The sequence below is a fragment of the Gigantopelta aegis genome, chromosome 3 (genome assembly GCF_016097555.1).
Source record: "Gigantopelta aegis isolate Gae_Host chromosome 3, Gae_host_genome, whole genome shotgun sequence".
Taxonomy (NCBI): Eukaryota; Metazoa; Mollusca; class Gastropoda; order Neomphalida; family Peltospiridae; genus Gigantopelta; species Gigantopelta aegis.
The window spans coordinates 2,706,832-2,728,644 of NC_054701.1; the positions used below are offsets into that span (position 1 = coordinate 2,706,832).

At 35.9% G+C, this 21,813-nt stretch overlaps 2 protein-coding genes across 13 annotated transcripts in view; one reads left to right on the forward strand and one right to left on the reverse strand.

Moving 5' to 3' along the window:
• The first annotated feature begins 4,168 nt into the window (after window positions 1-4,168).
• Window positions 4,169-21,813, forward strand: part of LOC121367386 (protein monoglycylase TTLL8-like) — a 79,982-nt gene continuing 62,337 nt past the window's right edge. For 6 of the 10 annotated variants that reach the window (XM_041491535.1, XM_041491529.1, XM_041491530.1 and 3 more), the window contains exon 1: window positions 17,119-17,705. In XM_041491535.1, the coding sequence (XP_041347469.1) occupies window positions 17,262-17,705 (444 nt within the window). In that variant the 5' untranslated portion in view covers window positions 17,119-17,261. Of the gene's footprint in view, window positions 7,152-17,112; window positions 17,706-21,813 lie in introns of those variants that run through there. The other 4 variants (XM_041491533.1, XM_041491532.1, XM_041491531.1 and 1 more) reach the window with 4 other exon arrangements.
• LOC121367388 (protein rolling stone-like) lies at window positions 8,384-16,909 on the reverse strand. 3 transcript variants are annotated; one of them, XR_005957375.1, is made up of 4 exons: window positions 16,829-16,909; window positions 10,316-10,429; window positions 8,719-9,906; window positions 8,384-8,668 (listed from the first exon to the last, which is right to left on the reverse strand). XR_005957375.1 is itself a non-coding variant. In XM_041491539.1 (3 exons), the coding sequence occupies exons 2-3, from the start codon at window positions 10,406-10,408 to the stop codon at window positions 9,097-9,099; spliced, it is 903 nt and encodes a 300-aa protein (XP_041347473.1). In that variant the 5' UTR covers window positions 10,409-10,429; window positions 16,829-16,909; the 3' UTR covers window positions 8,384-9,096. The 3 variants fall into 3 exon arrangements, 2 of the variants coding, with proteins under 2 accessions (XP_041347473.1, XP_041347474.1); XM_041491539.1 differs by having other exon boundaries at window positions 8,384-9,906; XM_041491540.1 differs by having other exon boundaries at window positions 8,384-9,906; window positions 16,852-16,904.

Sequence of the window (21,813 nt, forward strand, 5' to 3'; positions counted from 1 at the left end):
CATTCAAGTAAATTGTACTCTTTTTGAGGATATTAGACATGTATGGAAATTCTCTGTACTTATTCATTAGAAATATTTCATTTTTGCAAATAGTGTTTGTGCTTATAAAGTATGCATTCATTTGAGTACACTGGGCTTTCAAGGGTTAAAAATTATTTATTTGGAATAAGTTACAATGATTGCTTTAAAGGTTATTAATAGCAGGTAGTTTTGTGTAAAATGAGGAAATGTAGGTATCAAAAAATATAGTTTTAACATTACATTTTATTGTTACATTTTCGAAAGCCAAGTTAAGTAGCTAGTGTGAATAAGTTAGGCTATTCGCTTATTTTGGGGTTGAAATGTATTGATATTGAGTTTGCGAGTTAATGTTTAATTATTGTGAGTATAAAATAATAATAAAATAAAATCTAAAATAAATCTGGTAATCGAAGTGCCCGAACTCTTCTACATAGTAATGGGGGGTGGGATCGATATATGTACTAACAGGAATATATTTACTAAATATAATCGAGGGGGAAACATTAGAAGGGTAAATGTATATAGGCTAATACGAAATAGAAAATTGTTTAGGGGGATTTAATGTAGTTCACAATTTTGTAAATACTGTTTAATAAAATACAATACTTTTATTCTGTTGCTGTAAAGTGGTACAAATGTTAAAAACAATAATATATTCATTCTATCTCAGGGCGGACGTAGCCCAGTGGTAAAGCACTTGCCTGGTACGTAGTTGTCTAGGATCGATCCCCGCCGGTTGGCCCATTGGGCTATTTCTTGTTCCTGCGGCAACTGATTTGCTCTATCATCATCTGTGTGGTCCTTAACCATATGTCTGACGCCATTTAACCATACTTAAAATATGTTGAGTGAATCGTTAAACAAACATTTTGAGAGTACTGCTAAAGCAAACACGTCCCCTATTTGACCCAAACAAATTTCGTATCTCCTAAATTGAAGGGCCAAACATCTGTGAAAAGTGGGTAAATCGCCATGAAAGTTAAACTTGATCAGTAGCAGTACATGGTATAGAGAATAATACGTGATTGGCCGTTAGATACCATTTATCTCACGAGTATAGCGAACATGAATGTATTATTCTATTTTTCACATATTCTCAAAAACCAGGTTTTAATCAAATGTTAACATGTGTTTTGACTAAAAGTTATTTATAGCCATTGCACTTGTAGCTAACTTAAGCGTCACAGACACATTATTGCCAGGTTAACTATACGTCACAGTGCAATATATTTCCACCGTGTTGTTTTTCATTGGATGCATGACACTGGTGACCTGATCATCACCTAGGAGCAGCCAGTCGTATGTGTTGAAATTGTTAACACGCGTATGTGTATAAACAACTCATGTGTTATCGAACATAACGCATGATGTTCTCACCATGGGATGTGTAAGAAAAAGCCTGTTGAACGAGCGTCATGACAACCCTCATGACGTCATAATGCATGACGTACACACGTGGGTTTGGATACAGGTAAGTACAGTGTCAGCAAATGCCCTCCTCTACCTCCCCCTCCCCAGTGCTGGAGCAAAACAAAATTCGGGCAAAAGGTGCTAACCATAGATCGTTTTACTACGTATTCCCACCATTCTAGTCAAAATTAGTTGTAATCCATGTAAAAATGCATTGTGATTCGTTTGCAACCCTATATATGAATTTATCGATGTATAATAGTTACAAATTGTATAAAATCGCGTAGCGTAGCGATTTCATACTAAATTTGTCACTTGTAAATTCGCAAAAAAATGACGAACAATTCTTATAATTATAAACAGCACAACTTATTTAGTTAAAACTACACAATTCAATTTTGTAAAGAAATATTTTAAGTTGCGTGAAAGCATACGAGTTGGAAGTAATTTCAAATTGCTTGCATTTCACGTTTGTATAATCTAATGGAGAATGTTCGAGGGTGTGTGGATTCGTGAAAAAATTACATCATTATGTATTTGTTGATGCAGATGTTTGTTCATGTAATTAATATATATTAATGTTATTGTTACTGCAGATAAATGTATATTATATATTGTTGTTTTTTCTCTGCCCATATGCGGGTGTTATGTAAATAAATTATTCTTATTCTTATACTTAAATTGGTTTTTAACGTTCTTCCCATGATCTGCTTTACATAATGACGTCGCATTTAACGTAATGACGTAATTTTCTGAGGTGTTTACTTTAAAATCCTTCACTACGCTACACAATTTTATGCAGTTTGTGACAGTTGTACATCGATAAATGCATTAACAAAATGACAAACAGTTTTTATATAATTACAAAGACAGACGTTTGTGCAGAGGGTGGGTTACGGGAGTCAAACCCTCCCCTTAATGTTATCTTTTTTCATTACCTTTCCGTGTCTTAACCCCCATGTCTTAACCCCTCGTAAATTTCTCTAGCCACAATTTAGCCAGTCTCTCCCCCCCCCCCCCCCCCCCCTCTAAAATGTATGCACAAGCGCCAGGACACACCATATTTAGTTAAAATACACATAAATCAGCTTCTAGCGTCCTTTCCATGACCTCTTTTACGTAATGACCACAGGTATCCCCAAACAACAACGTCAGATATCTTATAGTAACGTTATATAATATATGTAACTATAGCATTTGTATTACGGGTTTCTGTTTGGGGGTACCTGTGGTAATGACGTCCTAGCTGTCCTAATAACGTCATTTTCTAAGGTTCATCGAAGGGTAACATTAAGTTTTTCGTATTTATATAAACGCGGAAATTTTGTAATTATAGCCGTTTGGTAGCAATGCCAATATGAATAAATGTTGTTATCCCGACTCGGGTATTTTCGTTTAATTCGGGCAAAAGCCAGCCTGCCCTACACAATGGGAACCCGTACGCCTATGCATCTCCCCGACTGCTTCACACAGATAGTTAAGCCATCGGATTTAAGCGTTACAGTGGCGGTCTACACAGGCACGGCGCAAACAAGTAGACATTGGGGAGGGAGGAGGGAGGTTGACATATCGACGTGCAAAACAAAGTTTCTAGTGGGTTCGGGTGTATACTCCCCCGTACATTTTTGATAACTAGATGTTCCAAAATGCAATTTCCTGCATTCTACAGGTAAAATCCATCTCTTCCTTAAAGGCACATTCCCGAGGTTGCTGCAATTTTTAAGATGTTATCGACTAACAGAGACTTTTTAACGATTGTAATTACATATCAAATATATTTTTCTGCATAAAATATTAGTGGCTGTATATTAAATGTGTTTCTGATCATTCTAATATTTGTACTAGGTTAAATTTCATTTTATTTCCTAAAAATTTTTTTTTCGTAGGGCCTATGTACAAAATTATTTGAAAACAAAATCCAGTTTGGGTTTCTTACAAATATTAAGACGACCAGAAACACATTGAATATACATACACACACTGGTCTTCTAAACAAGAAAATACATTTAACATGTATGTTTAATCGTTGAAATATTTTATTAGTCGGAAACATTTTACAATGCAGCAAACTCAGATATGTCCCTTTAAGAATAATATTTTTTATTCAGAATTATTGAGAGGTAGAGCCCCCCCCCCCCCCCCCCCTTCCAGCTCACCCCTGCTCTGTCCTGTCTGCTACATAAAACGTTACACAAAACGCCAGGGAACTGATTAGAAGTAGAATAGCAAATTAAAAACAAAACTATTTATAAAGTTAATACACTTTTATTTTCATTATCTGTTAAAAATTCAAGTTATAATATATATATATATATATATAAATATATTTAATCTCAATAAAGAATAAGACAATATTCTTGAAAAATAGTTGACTATAAATAAAACAATGCATGTGTAACGGAATGCATTTCAAGTGCAGATCTACATACTCCAGTTTGGGAATGATCCTTTTATGTACATACATTAAAGTCAAAGACCCTAGTTTAATATCACATTAAAGTCACTGACCCTAGTTTAATGTCACATTAATGTCACAGACCCTAGTTTAATGTCACATTAAAGTCACAGACCCTAGTTTAACGTCACATTAAAGTCACAGACCCTAGTTTAATGTCACATTAAAGTCACAGACCCTAGTTTAATGTCACATTAAAGTCACAGACCCTAGTTTAATGTCACATTAAAGTCACAGACCCTAGTTTAAAGTCACATTAAAGTCAAAGACCCTAGTTTAAACTCAAAGTCCCTAGTTTTAATGTCACATTAAACTCAAAGACCCTAGTTTAAAGTCACATTAAAGTCAAAAACCCTAGTTTAAAGTCACATTAAAGTCAAAGACCCTAGTTTAAAGTCACATTAAAGTCAAAGACCCTAGTTTAACATCACATTAAAATCAAAGATCCTAGTTTAAAGTCACATTAAAGTCAAAGACCTTAGTTTAACCGTTATTTCTCAGGGGTACATGCCTTTTTTTAAATATGAAAAAATGCATTTCATGGTATTAAAACGACGTGGATGACCAGAAAGACTTGGGATGTGTGTTAGTGAGTAATCTAAACAATGAAATCTAAGTAATGTCTCATTTCAATCATCAAAAATAGCTTCAAAAGTAAAAACTAGGGTCTGTCACTTCAAATTTAAAAAACAAAAAGGAAAACAGATAAAATATGTTCCTTAAAACTGGAATGCAAAACATGATCAGTAACAAAGAAACAACAGTGTGCATACAGTTCTGCCGAGTTGAAAAAATACCCAGCTATAAAACAATACAATACTGGGATATACATAAACAGCAATATATCATGCTTAGAAAAAAGTCATTATGTTACATAATTTAGGGTGTAGCTAGCATAAAAGAGATATAAAAGATAGATTTTCTTGAAATTTTGCTTGCCACTGTCTAAATCCCCACTACATAATGTATGTTTTTAAAAATATTTTTATATACCCCCCTTCCCCCCACAAAGTACATAATTTTCTGCACATCTTTTTTATTCTTTTTTTTTCTTGGGGGGAGGGGGTATACTGGTTTATTTTTTCATGTGCAAGCAGGTTAATATTTAAATTATTAATAATAATAGTATGTTACACCACTGGAATTATTAAAACTGAAACAGGTAACCCAATTCATGTGGCTTCTAAATCACAATTAACTGTTGAACACTGGGTTAGATGGGCAGTGTCCGTGAGTGTGTTTGAGAGAGAGAGAGAGAGAGAGAGAGAGAGAGAGAGAGAGAGAGAGAGAGAGAGAGAGAGAGAGAGAGAGAGAGAGAGTAAGAGTGGAGAACAATGAAGGGAAGGTTTATTTAATACTGATCAGATCAACTGAAATATTTAATAAAGTAAATCTGATTTTGGGTACTTTCCTAAAGTAATTTAATTATGTTTATCTCGCCTTCATGTAAAATACTCAAATTTCATTGGTTATTTAGCCTTGGACAAAACCCTTATACCCTTCGTGGCCGGAGTCAAATCTCTTATACCCCACCTGTAACATTGGACTGTTGTTATTGTATTAATGCGCCATGCTAAAATTTGTCTGTTACCAACATAAACAAAACATGGCTGTCAAACAATTTGCCAACCATTCAGTAAATAAAATTGAAGAAAAGCAAGCATTTTAATGTGGCGAAGCATTGCAATAATACAGCTAATTTTGAATTTGAATGATGTCAGTATTCCAATGACATCACTTTACATCTCCTTACAATAACACTAAACTGGGTACATCATGTTGCTAATGATTTTTTTTTTTTTTTGACAATTATTAATGCACCTGGATGTGTTTGAAGAAAATCTTGTAATTAAACATGTTGGCAAGATAAATATGTTGTAGAAGCATCACGAGGGGTTTATGGATTTTTATACCCTCTGTATGCTCTTGTAGCCCGAGCTGAAGGGTATAAAAATCAACAAACCCCTCGTGATGATTCGACAACTTATAATATATATTGCCAATGTAAAAATGAGACTGTAACAAAACTGTTGTAGAGCCAAACATCAAAAGAGATCTCAACAAGGTGAACGGTGTGTCTTGTAATGACACCTGTGTGTAAATCTTGAGGCTGGAAGCCAAGGCAAGGTGAACGGTGTGTCTTGTAATGACACCTGTGTGTAAATCTTGAGGCTGGAAGCCAAGGCAAGGTGAACGGTGTGTCTTGTAATGACACCTGTGTGTAAATCTTGAGGCTGGAAGCCAAGACAAGGTGAACGGTGTGTCTTGTAATGACACCTGTGTGTAAATCTTGAGGCTGGAAGCCAAGGCAAGGTGAACGGTGTGTCTTGTAATGACACCTGTGTGTAAATCTAGAGGCTGGAAGCCAAGGCAAGGTGAACGGTGTGTCTTGTAATGACACCTGTGTGTAAATCTCGAGGCTGGAAGCCAAGACAAGGTGAACGGTGTGTCTTGTAATGACACCTGTGTGTAAATCTCGAGGCTGGAAGCCAAGACAAGGTGAACGGTGTGTCTTGTAATGACACCTGTGTGTAAATCTCGAGGCTGGAAGCCAAGGCAAGGTGAACGGTGTGTCTTGTAATGACACCTGTGTGTAAATCTCGAGGCTGGAAGCCAAGGCAAGGTGAACGGTGTGTCTTGTAATGACACCTGTGTGTAAATCTCGAGGCTGGAAGCCAAGGCAAGGTGAACGGTGTGTCTTGTAATGACACCTGTGTGTAAATCTCGAGGCTGGAAGCCAAGGCAAGGTGAACGGTGTGTCTTGTAATGACACCTGTGTGTAAATCTCGAGGCTGGAAGCCAAGGCAAGGTGATTACACTTGAATCATTGTTTACCTGGTATCTGTCTACTTGCTAGATTTCATGACAACTGAATAACAATCATTACTGAATCACTGGTTTACTGTTTACTTGCTGTGCTATTTAATAACTGAATAACAATCATTACTGAATCACTGGTTTACTGTTTACTTGCTGTGTTATGTAATAACTGAATAACAATAATTACTGAATCACTGGTTTACTGTTTACTTGCTGTGTTAGGTGATAACTGAATAATAATAATTACTGAATCATTGATTTACCATTTACTTGCTGTGTTAGGTGATAACTGAATAACAATCATTACTGAATCACTGATTTACCGTTTACAGAGCTGCTGATAACCAATAATTATATATGTTGTTGGCAAGCTTTTGAAGACATACAGTCAGCACCAGAAATCTCAAGTCATATTAATGTTCTGCCAACTTTGTCGAAACAACAGGTAATACAAAATATATATCCTTTTCACTCTCCATACATCCTTAAAAACATAATATTCATCAGTGAAATAAAACATTATAATTGTAATTAAAACAATAAACTTTATCAAAATACAGGTAGTATGAACATGTACAATACAATATATACTGATGGAAAGAAATAAGGGAACACATGGTATATGAGACCAAATGTAATTCACTACTGGAGTAGTAATGTGTGTATAAAATACACAGATATATTGTGGCACTGCATGTCAGTACCGTGGGGTTGACGTCCAGTAAGACGGTTAATTTCCCAATACTTGTGGACGAGGATTTTGGTTGTAGTCAACATTTGATGTTACTACTTGCGTGTTCCTTGATCTCTTTTCATCAGTATATCTTAAGGGGAGCTATCACACTCACTCCCTTCTCATCAGTATATCTTAAGGGGAACTATCACACTCAATCCCTTCTCATCACTTCCCTGAGACTAGTTTTTATTAGCCCCCTTTAGCATGTGAACTCATGTGGTATCAATATGGTAATATCTGTATCATTTTTGTCCAAATTTGATGTTTTGTTCCAGCACTAAGGGGCAGTCAGTTGTCCCCCCAAACCTGCTCCCCTGTCTCCTACGCTTATGTATATGGCTCCTCATAATCTAAGTTAGGGGAGCAATTAACCACTGCCCTCCGTTTTGTTCATGGTGAGGTCTGAACGGCTGAATAACAACACTACCATCAGGCGGTCTCATCAGTTTACAAAGGTGTGCAGCAAACAAGTTATGTTAATACAATGACCGAGACTAGCTCTTTAATCAATCAGTAACAATACCGTGATACCGATACCAGGGTGGGTAGCACACAGTATATGAAGAGAGTTCTAACACGGCCAGTGTTGTAGTTTAATCAGTAACAATACCGTGATACTGATACCAGGGTGGGTAGCACACGGTATATGAAGAGAGTTCTAACACGGCCAGTGTTGTAGCTTAATCAGTAACAATACCGTGATACCGATACCAGGGTGGGTAGGGTAGCACACGGTATATGAAGAGAGTTCTAACACGGCCAGTGTTGTAGTTTAATCAGTTTAATCAGTAACAATACCGTGATACCGATACCAGGGTGGGTAGCACACGGTATATGAAGAGAGTTCTAACACGGCCAGTGATGTAGTTTAATCAGTAACAATACCGTGATACCGATACCAGGGTGGGTAGCACACGGTATATGAGAGAGTTCTAGAGAGTTCTAACACGGCCAGTGATGTAGTTTAATCAGTAACAATACCGTGATACCGATACCAGGGTGGGTAGCACACGGTATATGAAGAGAGTTCTAACACGGCCAGTGTTGTAGCTTAATCAGTAACAATACTGTGATACCGATACCAGGGTGGGTAGCACACGGTATATGAAGAGAGTTCTAACACGGCCAGTGTTGTAATTTAAACAGTAACTTAAGATTTGCCTGTTTTAAACAAACCTACTGTTACATTAGTGACAGAACTTAAGATTTGCCTGTTTTAAACAAACCTACTGTTACATTAGTGACAGAACTTAAGATTTGCCTGTTTTAAACAAACCTACTATTACATTAGTGACTTAAGATTTGCCCCACAAAATATATAATTACAGGTGGGGTGTCAGTTTTGTGACAGAAGTTGAGATTTTTCTTACAAAACACATAATTACGGTTGGCGTGTCACAGTTTTGTTTCATAAGTTTAGTATAGTTGATGGAGGATGCCAATAATTGGAGTGGCCAGTTACATTAATTTACAAGTCAACTGATGGGGGTGGGGGGGGGGGGGGGGGGAGGCCTCAATGCATAATACTTAGAGTTGCAACTAAACAACACCTCCCACCTCTCGGCCCACACACTTCCAATGCCTATGCTTAGTGGATCATTATACCTGATAAACATCACAGAATTCTTGACTTTTGGTTTATTTGCACTGCCTGTCAAACAGATAGGACTTGTTGAAGTATGAATATTTTGAGGCGATAAATCAAGTGATATAACATTTGGAGAAGAGGAAAGAAGACAAATGCGATAAGACAGATCATGCCCACAGTGTGAGCGGGCTGGTTCCAGTCGAGGACGTTGGGGTACATGACGTGGGCGTGGTCCGGGACCCAGTAGAACACGCTGAACAGCACATACACCAGCGCGTACAACGCACAGTACACGATGTGCAGCAGTCTGTGTGGCACAGCACTTACCAGGCTCTCCACGACAACTATCACAGTGTTCAGGGCATGCAGCTGGAGATTCTCCAACGAGATCCCAGAAACACCTTTCATTTGAGGCAGCAGGAAGACAAAAAATACCATCGTCACAATAACAGCAGCAACAAACACAATATTCTGCAGAATCCACACCAGCTTCAGATACCATGGCAACATGTTGCTGAGAGGTTGTATTTCCATTTCATAGTCATCGTCCATGATCTGTTCGTAACCCAATTGTCTGTATCCATCCGATGAGGAAAGTTCATGGAATAGGTTGGCGTGATATTCTTGAGATGGTGCTTGGAATAGTGTGGAGGGATGAAACAAATAATACATGAGAACAATGACTGCGTAAATGGTGAGAAACAGGGCCAGTACAGTGTAGGTCCACACAGTCAGATAGCACGACCAGGGCTGAGGGCCGTGTTCAGACGTGGTTGATTTCGACGTGTGTAGACGACCAAAATATATCAGCCAGAAGTCCACATATATTGCCAAACACAGTCGATACAAGAGAAAGATAAATGGGGGAAGTCGCCACTAAAACAAACAAAAATAATAAATTACTTAAAAATAAGTGGAAGAAAAACACTTAGAGATGCAGTGTCTAGTTACCATATCATAACATTGCAAAATACAAATATAACTACTTTTAATAAACCCATGTCTCCGCTACCAATGGTTATCCTGGAAAATGTACATTCAAATCTCTGCACCTGTCACCATGGTACATGTATTAAGATGAAGCAGATGTGTATTGTGGCAATAGCTGTGTGGATTCATAAATGTAGGGGTCATCTCAAAAACAAAATTATAAATATTGTGCTATATGTATTGCACTCTTTACACAATTTACTAAAATTAGGTTAATGAAATTTATTGGTTTATTTTGATAAATGCACCATGACCAACTTGACATAAGTTGACAAGATAAAACAACAAAACCTACATGAAAATTGTAGAATCTTCCCGTATGAACTCCTGAGAAGAGGAATTTTTTCACGCGGAATTCTTCTCGAAGTGTTGGGCATGTTGAACTCATTGCTGTTTTTCTTCCAGCTCACTGAAAGAACAAAAAAAAACGTTTACAGTTTGTTTTGTTTAACAACACCACTAGAGCACACTGACCAAATGGATGTCAAACTTTTGGTAATTTTTACTTATAGTCTTAAACAGGAGACCTGCTACAATTTTCCATTAATAGTAAGGGATCTTTTATATGCATCAGCTCTGTTCTCACAGACAGGATAGCACATACCATGGTCAATATTCCAGTTGTGGTGCACTGGCTGGAATGAGAAATAGTCCACTGATGGACATCGATTCTAGACGGACCACAAATCAGGAAAATGCTTTACGACTGGACTACATCCCACCCCTCACTGTATAAACATACAATACTGTTCAATATTTTCCAACAACATTTCTAGAGGACACCTCTGCACGTGCTGTAACCTCACCGTGGTGCAGGGGTGTAACATTCTCTTTGAGAATGGCCAATACAGCACAAAATTGAAGTTTGGAGTATAAGTCAGTATCTATCTGTGATATTTGTATTTTTGCACAGTTTTTTACACTGTTTTTATTTAAATCTTGAATTTATATATTGATCATCACTTTATTTGTTTACATTTACCATAGTTTGACACCCAATAGCCGATGTATTTTTCGTGCTGGGGTGTCGTTAAACATTCATTCATTCATTCATTCTAGAGGACATGACCCTGGAAGGTATTTCTTAAAGGGGAATAAGTTATTATAGGACATTTGCAAAAAAACAAAAAATCAAATTCTATAGAAATGGGAGGTGGGCTAATTCCAAGATCGAAATCAAGTATAAAAAAAGATATTGTTAAGTGAACAATTAAAAGTTATTATAATTATTAATAAATGTAGCACATTTTCAAAATATACTTTACATATTTTTACTGGTAATAAAGAACAAATCATGTCTGTAAACACCTTTACTGAAATTTCCTCTATGCAATTGGTAAACAGTATAAGCATTTAAAAAACCCCAAAACAACAACAAACAAACAAACAACAAATTAAAAAAAAACCCACTAAAAGAATAAAAAAAATTAAAGGTAAATACACCTGAAAAAGCAACCAAAACAAAGACAGTCCAGTTAAGAAAAGTCACATTGTTAATAAAAACCAACGTGAACTTATATACACCTGTAACTATCACAATCAAGCCAGGCAAAATAATCAATAGGCTTACTCATGCTCGTACATTGGTGTATAGACTGAAGCAGTAATGAGGTGGCTCATGGCACAGGTACAGTGAATGGGATCATGGCACAGGTACGGTGAATGGGATCATGGCACAGGTACGGTGAATGGGATCATGGCACAGGTATGGTGAATGGGATCATGACCCAAAGAGATATAGCAGCATATTTCAATCTGCACCGAGCTTCATTTCAAGAACTGTTACGAGGTCAACCACTGGTTTACCAAGAGGTCAGTACAAGTGGTTCAAGGATGACAACTCCTCAGACAAGTGGTTCAAGGGTGATAACTCCTCATAAAGATCACTAGTGAGTGAAAACACGAGGTACAACCACACTGGTTTACCAAGAGGTCAGTACAAGTGGTTCAAGGGTGATAACTCCTCATAAAGATCACTAGTGAGTGAAAACACAAGGTACAACCACACTGGTTTACCAAGAGGTCAGGTACAAGTGGTTCAAGGGTGATAACTCCTCATAAAGATCACTAGTGAGTGAAAACACGAGGTACAACCACACTGGTTTACCAAGAGGTCAGTACAAGTGGTTCAAGGGTGATAACTCCTCATAAAGATCACTAGTGAGTGAAAACATGAGGTACACACTGGTTTACCAAGAGGTCAGGTACAAGTGGTTCAAGGGTGATAACTCCTCATAAAGATCACTAGTGAGTGAAAACATGAGGTACACACTGGTTTATCAAGAGGTCAGGTACAAGTGGTTCAAGGGTGATAACTCCTCATAAAGATCACTAGTGAGTGAAAACATGAGGTACACACTGGTTTACCAAGAGGTCAGTACAAGTGGTTCAAGGGTGATAACTCCTCATAAAGATCACTAGTGAGTGAAAACATGAGGTACACACTGGTTTACCAAGAGGTCAGTACAAGTGGTTCAAGGGTGACAACTCCTCATAAAGATCACTAGTGAGTGAAAACAGCCAATGAAACAGGTTCTCCTCAGCAAGGAGCATGCAGAATGAATTCCAAACAATTAAAATAGCCAGCAATGGACAAAAAGGTTGAATACCAAAAAACTATTCTTGTTGACAAATTTCTTAATGGCATTGCTCCTCCATATCTACAAAATATTTTCAGTAAAATACAATCTAACTATGACTTGCGCTCCACAAATGAGGGAAATTTTTAGCACCAAAACCAAAAATGGAACACTTCAAGAAAAGTCTTCAGTATTCTGGTGTTGCTATAAGAAACAGCTTGCCCATTGATGTCAAAAGGTCTAGGATTATTAATATATTTAAAAAGAATTGTTTTAAATACCTACTATATTGATAAGATGTAATCATCAATGTCTATATTGTTAAATACTATGAAACTGAGTTGTATAAACACATCTGCCTTGTACATTTGTAACCGGCCTCGGTGGCGTCGTGGCAGGCCATCGGTCTACAGGCTGGTAGGTACTGGGTTCGGATCACAGTCAAGGCATGGGATTTTTAATCCAGATACCGACTCCAAACCCTGAGTGAGTGCTCCGCAAGGCTCAATGGGTAGGTGTAAACCACTTGCACAGACCAGTGATCCATAACTGGTTCAACAAAGGCCATGGTTTGTGCTATCCTGCCTGTGGGAAGCGCAAATAAAAGATCCCTTGCTGCCAATCGGAAGAGTAGCCCATGTAGTGGCGACAGCGGGTTTCCTCTCAAAATCTGTGTGGTCCTTAACCATATGTCTGACGCCATATAACCGTAAATAAAATGTGTTGAGTGCGTCGTTAAATAAAACACTTCTTTCTTTTTTCTGTACATTTGTATATATTGTATAGTTTATATTACCTATTATATTATACAATGAAACTGAGTTGTATAAACACATCTGCCTTGTACATTTGTATATATTGTATAGTTTATATTACCTATTATATTATACAATGAAACTGAGTTGTATAAACACATCTGCCTTGTACATTTGTATATATTGTATAGTTTATATTACCTATTATATTATACAATGAAACTGAGTTGTATAAACACATCTGCCTTGTACATTTGTATATATTGTATAGTTTATATTACCTATTATATTATACAATCAAACTGAGTTGTATAAACACATCTGCCTTGTACATTTGTATATATTGTATAGTTTATATTACCTATTATATTATACAATGAAACTGAGTTGTATAAACACATCTGCCTTGTACATTTCTATATATTGTATAATTTATATTACCTATTATATTATACAATGAAACTGAGTTGTATAAACACATCTGCCTTGTACATTTGTATATATTGTATAGTTTATATTACCTATTATATTATACAATCAAACCCCTCTAAACTGGACACCCTCGGTACCAAGTAAAATGTCCGTTTTAAGAGCACCATGCTAAAACAAGCTAGGGAAAACACTAGAGGTATCTAGTGAAGAGAGGTTAAGTTATATATGGTACCAATTTTTAAAACAGAACTGTGAAAATGTCCAGTTTTCATGGAATTCCAGTTTACAGAGGGTCTGGTTTTGAGAGGTTTCACTGTATATTGTTATAATGTAATTCAATTTGATTTGTAGACGAGAATAGTTTTGTACTCATTGAGTTACTTTCTTTAAATAAATTATTATTATTATCATTATTATTATTATGGTTGCTAGTCACTTCGTACCATGGCATTTCGTACCAGTCATTTCGTACCAGTCATTTCGTACCTAATTTGGTAGTTTAGTACCCTGGTCATTTCCGTACCATTGCAAAAAGTCATTTCGTACCTTGGTCATTTCGTACCCTGGTCATTTCGTACCATTGCAAAAAGTCATTTCGTACCCTAGTCATTTCGTACCTTGGTTATTTCGTACCATAACTGAAAGTCATATCATACCATGGCATAACAATTTATAACAATCACCCCGGTAATGTCTTTTACAAAATGACATTAAATTACAAATGTTGTTAATTTAAGGGATATTTTATCAGCAAAAGACTAAAAGTTATTGCCACTTTGTATAAACATTAGCAATTGGATATGTAGCTGACAACTGAAAAAAAAGAAAAGCAACTAGAATATTACAAATAATGTTGTTTTTTCGATAGTTACATTGGCTGTCTAAAATAAAATCATAAAATGTTTGTAACTACAATATATATATTTATCCTTTATCCTAATAAACTTGTGACAAATCCTCTATCATATAATATTTATTTTGATGTGTGTGTTTCAGTACCCCAGTAATTTATGTTTCCGGATCGTCAATATCATATATTATATTATAAAATTGTAACTCGCATTAGTCGTAACCCAATAATTTTTGGTTATGCTATTGCAAGCTGTAACGAAGTCTGACTGCATACATGTATAACTTGGGGGTTTTTCCTTATGCAAAATTTTAACTTGTCCAAAGTTTGAAAAGAAGACCTAATAAATAAATAATATTTTGTTGGTCCATTATGTTGTTTTGTTGTTTTTGACTAATTATTTGGTGCCATTTCACACAAAATCGAAGTTGGCAGTTAGCAGTAAATACTATATATATGGCTCTTGTCAGGTAAAATGGAAATAACAGTTGACAGGCTGGTATTATGGGTATCAATAATGATATGCTGCACAATAATGTGTTCTGAATTTCAAACTGTCCAAATAAAGTTTAAAAAAAACCCCTAAAACTCCCCACTGCTTTTATGCTATAGTCGATTTGTTTTCTATAAACTGGTATGAAATGACTAGGGTACGAAATGACTGGGGTACGAAATGACTTTTCACAATGGTACGAAATGACTAGGGTACGAAATGACTAGGGTACGAAATGACTTTTTGCAATGGTACGAAATGACAAAGGTACGAAATGACTAGGGTACAAAATGACCAGGCAGCATGGTACGAAATGGATGACTTGGGTACGAAGTGACTATGATTCATTATTTTATATTATTATTGCCAATATACAACTTTCGAGTTCCGAACTGTGCTAGCATGATATCCCGAAAATGGGTTATACTTAAAGCGAAAACAGAACTGTGTTAAAACGGCCCCAAATCAAAACGAACCAAACTGGAGAAAAAGGAACCTAGCGTTGGCTGAAATTGCACCACAATCTATGGCTATATGGCTAAAACGGAACCAATTTATTTTTTAATGTATGGTTAAAATGGTACCAGAATCATTACAGGTTGTGAACGATGATATCTTCAATAAAACAACAGCTATATTAATCATTTATTACTTTGTTTTATTTTTATGTCTATGGGGAGATAGGTCTATATGGGGAGATAGAAGTATTAGCAGCTAGCTAGAATTTGGTGAAATGCAGATGTACATTTAAGATGTAGGAGATTAAAAACCCTTAACATAATACATCTAAAGGGAAACAACTAATGTAAATATGATATTTTGTGGTATAGTCAAAAATAATTTGCATGTACGATGGTAGGGCCTATTAGTTAACTATTTATCGATCAAATTTTGTTGGAGAATATGGGAATTTTACATTTAGAAAACACAGCCTTCTATAAACAACACCACTCGATAACCTAGTTTAAACTTGTAAAATTGAACTGCATTACACGGGCAAATTCAGGTGGTTTTTGGTCAAACATTTGGTCAAATATTACAGAATACACATTATCCCATCCACCTGTCAAGGACATTTAAATTCTATTTTCAAAAACAACAACAGGCTTTGCCCTCCCCCCCCCCCCCCCCCCCACAGACTTTAACAAACAGGGGGAAAAGAGATGGGGAGCAGAAGGGGGAATACAGTGAGTAGAAAACTGCACAACTTTTACATTGGCTTAGCCTTAGGTGATGTCTAGCATAAAATTTATAATTTTATGTGTTGATTTTAAAGTGGTTTTAATTATTTGTTCATTTTGTCTTGTTTACTAAATTTTGGATTTCCTAATAAGATTATTTTATAATTTAGATGTAAATTAAAATAGTTTGACATGAAACTGGTTCTTTGTTCAATGTTATTGTACAGGGAACAGTAGAGAATGAAACGATCTGTGTTTTCTATAGGATATCCATAAGAACAAGACAATTGGGGCAGGGAGGGGGATCTCTGAGCGTTACTTAAATTAATTTGTTTTTGAAGGGTATGGTCTACGGTCGTGGAGTGTTAGGGTAGGCGTCTACTTTTGTGTTTGACCAAAATATTTATTTGAATGGCCCCCTCACCGTTTCAGTCGTTTGAACAGTGATTTTATTATCTAATAATATAATAACCCCTAATTTCTATGTTATCGTCATTATACATTTATGCTACACTTACGCTAGCTGTAAAAAAAACCCCACTTGCTTAAAGAATCTGATTCAGATTCTGAACAATACAGCAACTTGACGTCCAATAACTTGAACAAGGAAGTAATTGACACCATAAAGGTCAAGGTCGTTGTAATGATGTTATCAGTCTTATTTATTTTAATATTTCATAAATTTGCTTAAATAAAAAATAAATATACTTGTAAAAAGTTGCTATACAATTAATTTTGCTTGATGATAATTTTTTATTTTAGAAAACAAAAGTTACTCATTCGAGATTATAAAAACAATATGGCGGGTGTTCCATGACGACGGGGTACGCAGACGAAAAGAGTTTGGTGAAAGCCGTTACGTGTGATAAATATGTTTCATCTACAATTACATGAACATAAGACTGACCATGATGTATGAAAAGTACGTAATTCGGTGTTTGGGGAAATGCCATGGGTAAAAAAAACCAATATGCCAGCTTGGCACTTTTTGTTCCCAAAATTAGTGAAAAAAGTAAACAAATTGCTTTAAAAAAATTGAAGCGTTTGGATACGAAAGGGGTGCCACATTTTATGATTGAAACTAAAAGTAAATTATATGCCCGTAAGACATTGGCGCCAATAAATCGTGTGAACGTGACATCACTAGAAAAGGAAACATGGGCTGATTCAAGAAAGATTGTACCAAATATTGGAGAAAAAAGCTTAAAAGGTGTTAAAATCGCAGAGACTGATATGAATAAAAATGCAAGTTCACCATCAAGTGTTAACGAGCTTGATGAAACAATATTTACATTTCGCCCAAAAGTGAGCACCGCCAGTGTGAGAATTGCAGAGAGTTTGGGAACTGATTTTATGTCTAGACAACAACAGCATTTGGAGAAACAAAGAAAACTTGTGAGTATCCTACAGTAAAAAATTGACCCACTAACAAAATGGGAACAGTACTCAAACAGAAAGATACCCAACTAAAATTGACCCAGTTTTGTCAAAACATATCAACTAAAATGTACCTATATATTGGTTAAAACATACCCAAAATGCAAACACATACACTATAAAACTTACCCAACAGGCATCAAAATAAATCACAAATTTGTTGCTTGTACTTTATCTTTAATGGTACAAATATAATGCACATCCATAATAAAATGAATAAAAGTGAACTTTCAAATGTGCTGTCATTTGTGGTAAGGTTTCGTATTTGTTTAATGGAGATTCCTTATTTAGAAGCCATTATCACATATTTCTGGCTAACAATACTTTTAAAAAAATCATAATTACATATGACAAACATTACAGTGAAGTACACCAACTTGGTCGTCATTTAGTAAATGTTGGGGTTTTTTTTTCTTTTTTTTAAAATTACAATCTCAGGTGGGATACCAGATTTTAAAATGTTAGTATCCAACTGGGATACTGTCCAAAATGTTTAATCTCGAACACTGACAATGCATTTATTTATTACCGACGAAACAAACACAAAGCAACACACACACACACATGCAAAAAAAAAAAAAAAAAAAAAAAACACCAGATTTTCCCTTTTAACATGCCTCATCTATAATCGCAATATTACGGCAATTTTCGGAATTTGGGGAAAAAAACTGAAAATTCTGATTGTGTTTGCAGTAAATATGGATCTACCAAGACCAAATGAAACTGTGATTCTTTTCGACTTTGTCAATCTGTCATGTCAATTTATTTTGATGAAATTTAATACATCTACAGTTTGTATGTTTAACAGGTTTCATTGGCAAAATAGTTTGACATTATTACTCGCCCAGGGGACTAGTGCCATTTAAATTCTACTCGCCCCCAGGGATTTCTACTCGCCCGGGGCAAGGGAGCGAGCGTTAGCTTCTATCCCTGTACTAGCATAGTAATGTCTGTATAACAACAAGCATCGAAATAAACATTGTGTCTGGTAACCCATTTACAGATTACCATAAAATATAGTATGAGAAACGAAATCCGGATGTAAATTTATCTAGTGGGTGCTGCTTAAACGCAGAATGACTATAATTGTTTGCAGTTGCACAAGTGCACGTGAACATCAGTGCAATTCCTTACAAGAAAATGAAACGCGAAAGTCCGGAATGATTTGCATGGTTTAAGTTTGGAAACAAAACTACCGGTGAACTTTTTGTCGAGAACGAAACACTGTTCTCGACTTTTCTTACATGTGGTAACCTCCCGGTAACCTGAACGACCGTTCTCGACTTATTTCGATGCCTGTAACAATACAAAGATGTCATATGGGATTGACTGTCTGTAATTGAATGTAAGATAAACCAATGAAAGTGTGGCATTCTTAGGTGTCCGTCTGATTTAAAGCTGCATTCTTTAATTACCATATCATAGCATCATTTACTAATACAATAATACTAATGTAATTGCACTATTAATAAATCCATTAAATTAATTTTGTTGAGTGGGAAGCAAATATTAGAAATTGAGGACCAGTTTCAAAAATTAATTTCAAAATTAAACTACTGATTAGATTATTAGTGTATCATTTAATAGCAATGCAGATGACATGAGACAAACATAATATTTATTCAACAGATTATGCTTTATATTGTCACTCCTGAAAATTTGGAATTTTGGATATATCTGGAATACTATAATTAATAATAATAATACTTTGGAAAAGCAACTCTAAATGCTTACAAGTGAAATCAATTATTAGAAAGCACATTGGGCATTATGCGTGACCTTTGCTGTCAATTTCCAACTTTCATCAAAGATATTTTATTGAACATAGTATTGAATGTTTTCACCATAGTTTTTTAAGTTTAAAAAATCAAATAAAATAGTGACAGACATATACAAGGTTGGATTCAATATCTATTATAAAAAGGTGGGTGTGATGTAGTTTAGTTGTAAAATGATTGTCTGTTGGGCAGTGCATCATAGCATGAATCTATGTTATAATTCAACAGCATTGATAAACAAGACTCTTTGGTTTGTACAAATACCACATTAATTTCTTTACTAAATATCAAGGGGCTGGACCCCTTAATTTGCACTCCTGCCAAAATCCACACCTGTATAACATGTATCGCCCTCGGTAAACAGGGATTTCAATGATCTTACTAATGGGATATCATAGAACTGGGTATGTACTGTCCTAAATGGAGGTATGTTTGTCCCATATCATTTTGTGTTATATTGTACAGTTTGGTAACAAGCAAAATACATTACTAACAAACTTCTTGCACACGAGCCGGTGAGCAACAATTAAGCTCTCTTAACCCTTCCTGTTCGCAACCAGGAGATTGTGTTGCTCAAAAGAAATGGATCCTGCTAACAAACAAATCTGGCCTGCTGGATGTAAGACAGCACAGGGTGAGGGGAGGGTTTGGGACAGTGTGTGGAAAATGAGGACATCTGAGATGTATATTAGAGCACTATATATGGAATTAAAATAGAACAGAATCACAAGCTAACTAACAGAGGAGATAATCATACATACATGTATACACGTCTTTCTTGAAAAATCACCTGTGATGTTTTGGTGCTGTTAGCTGGTAGATATCTATTTCACCTGCTAGGTCTAAAAATGGACTGCTTTTTTGCCAAAAATTCATCCAAATATATCAGTGTCGGGGAATGAACATGTGGCCTTTAGAGAATATTGTGTGACCTACATGGCAGTACTGTTTTAATATCTTACACAAGTGAACCAGTGTGGCCCTTTGGCAAATGAGGGGCAGCATCATTCATAAATGCAAGATGAATAGTATTAATGGGTAATGAATTGGGTATTAGAAATATTTAGTATGTAAACAGTGTACAGCTGTACAAAGACATTCAGACAACTATTGCCAGATGATAGAAACCAGTATGTAAACAGTGTACAGCTGTACAAAGACATTCAGACAACTATTCCTAAAAGATAGAAACTAGTATGTAAACAGTGGACAGCTGTACAAAGACATTCAGACAACTATTCCTAAAAGATGGAAAGCAGTATGTAAACAGTGTACAGCTGTACAAAGACATTCAGACAACTATTGCCAGATGATAGAAACCAGTATGTAAACAGTGTACAGCTGTACAAAGACATTCAGACAACTATTCCTAAAAGATGGAAAGCAGTATGTAAACAGTGTACAGCTGTACAAAGACATTCAGACAACTATTGCCAGATGATAGAAACCAGTATATAAACAGTGTACAGCTGTACAAAGACATTCAGACAACTATTCCTAAAAGATGGAAAGCAGTATGTAAACAGTGTACAGCTGTACAAAGACATTCAGACAACTATTGCCAGATGATAGAAACCAGTATGTAAACAGTGTACAGCTGTACAAAGACATTCAGACAACTATTCCTAAAAGATAGAAACCAGTATGTAAACAGTGGACAGCTGTACAAAGACATTCAGACAACTATTCCTAAAAGATAGAAACCAGTATGTAAACAGTGTACAGCTGTACAAAGACATTCGGACAACTATTCCTAAAAGATAGAAACCAGTATGTAAACAGTGGACAGCTGCCAGAGAGTTCTGCTATGCAGCAGCCACAATATGTGGTATACAAATATCTTCTTTTTTTAACAAATCTCATATTGTTTCCTACAGTTTGAAATTGAAAATTAAAAAGGGGAGCTTTCAAGATTGACAGGCCTCAGATTAAAGTTAAAGTTTCGTTTTGTTTAACAACACCACTAGAGCACATTGATTTATTGATCATTGGCTATTAGATGTCAAATATTTGGTAATTCTGACATATAGCACTGGCGTAAGAAGGTAAGAAGTAACCTATATCTTGCTTTATATTTGCTTTATAATAGTGTAAGTGTAAATATAAAAGTGTGCCCCCCCCCCCCCCCCTTGCCCCCTTGCTTCCTATGCCAGTGTATAGTCCTAGAGAAAGGAATCCTGCTACATTTTTCTATTAGTAGCAAGGGATCTTGTATATGCATGATCCCACAGACAGGATAGCACACACAACAGCATTTGATATACCAGTCGTGGTACACTGGCTTTAAC

Excerpts from the sequence above, each read along its gene's own strand:
- LOC121367388 (XM_041491539.1), bottom strand. The coding sequence starts at position 10,408 with ATGAGTTCAACATGCCCAACACTTCGAGAAGAATTCCGCGTGAAAAAA. Across the intron at positions 9,907-10,315 it reads GAAGATTCTACAATTTTCAT|TGGCGACTTCCCCCATTTAT; the intron begins GTAGGTTTTGTT and ends TGTTTGTTTTAG.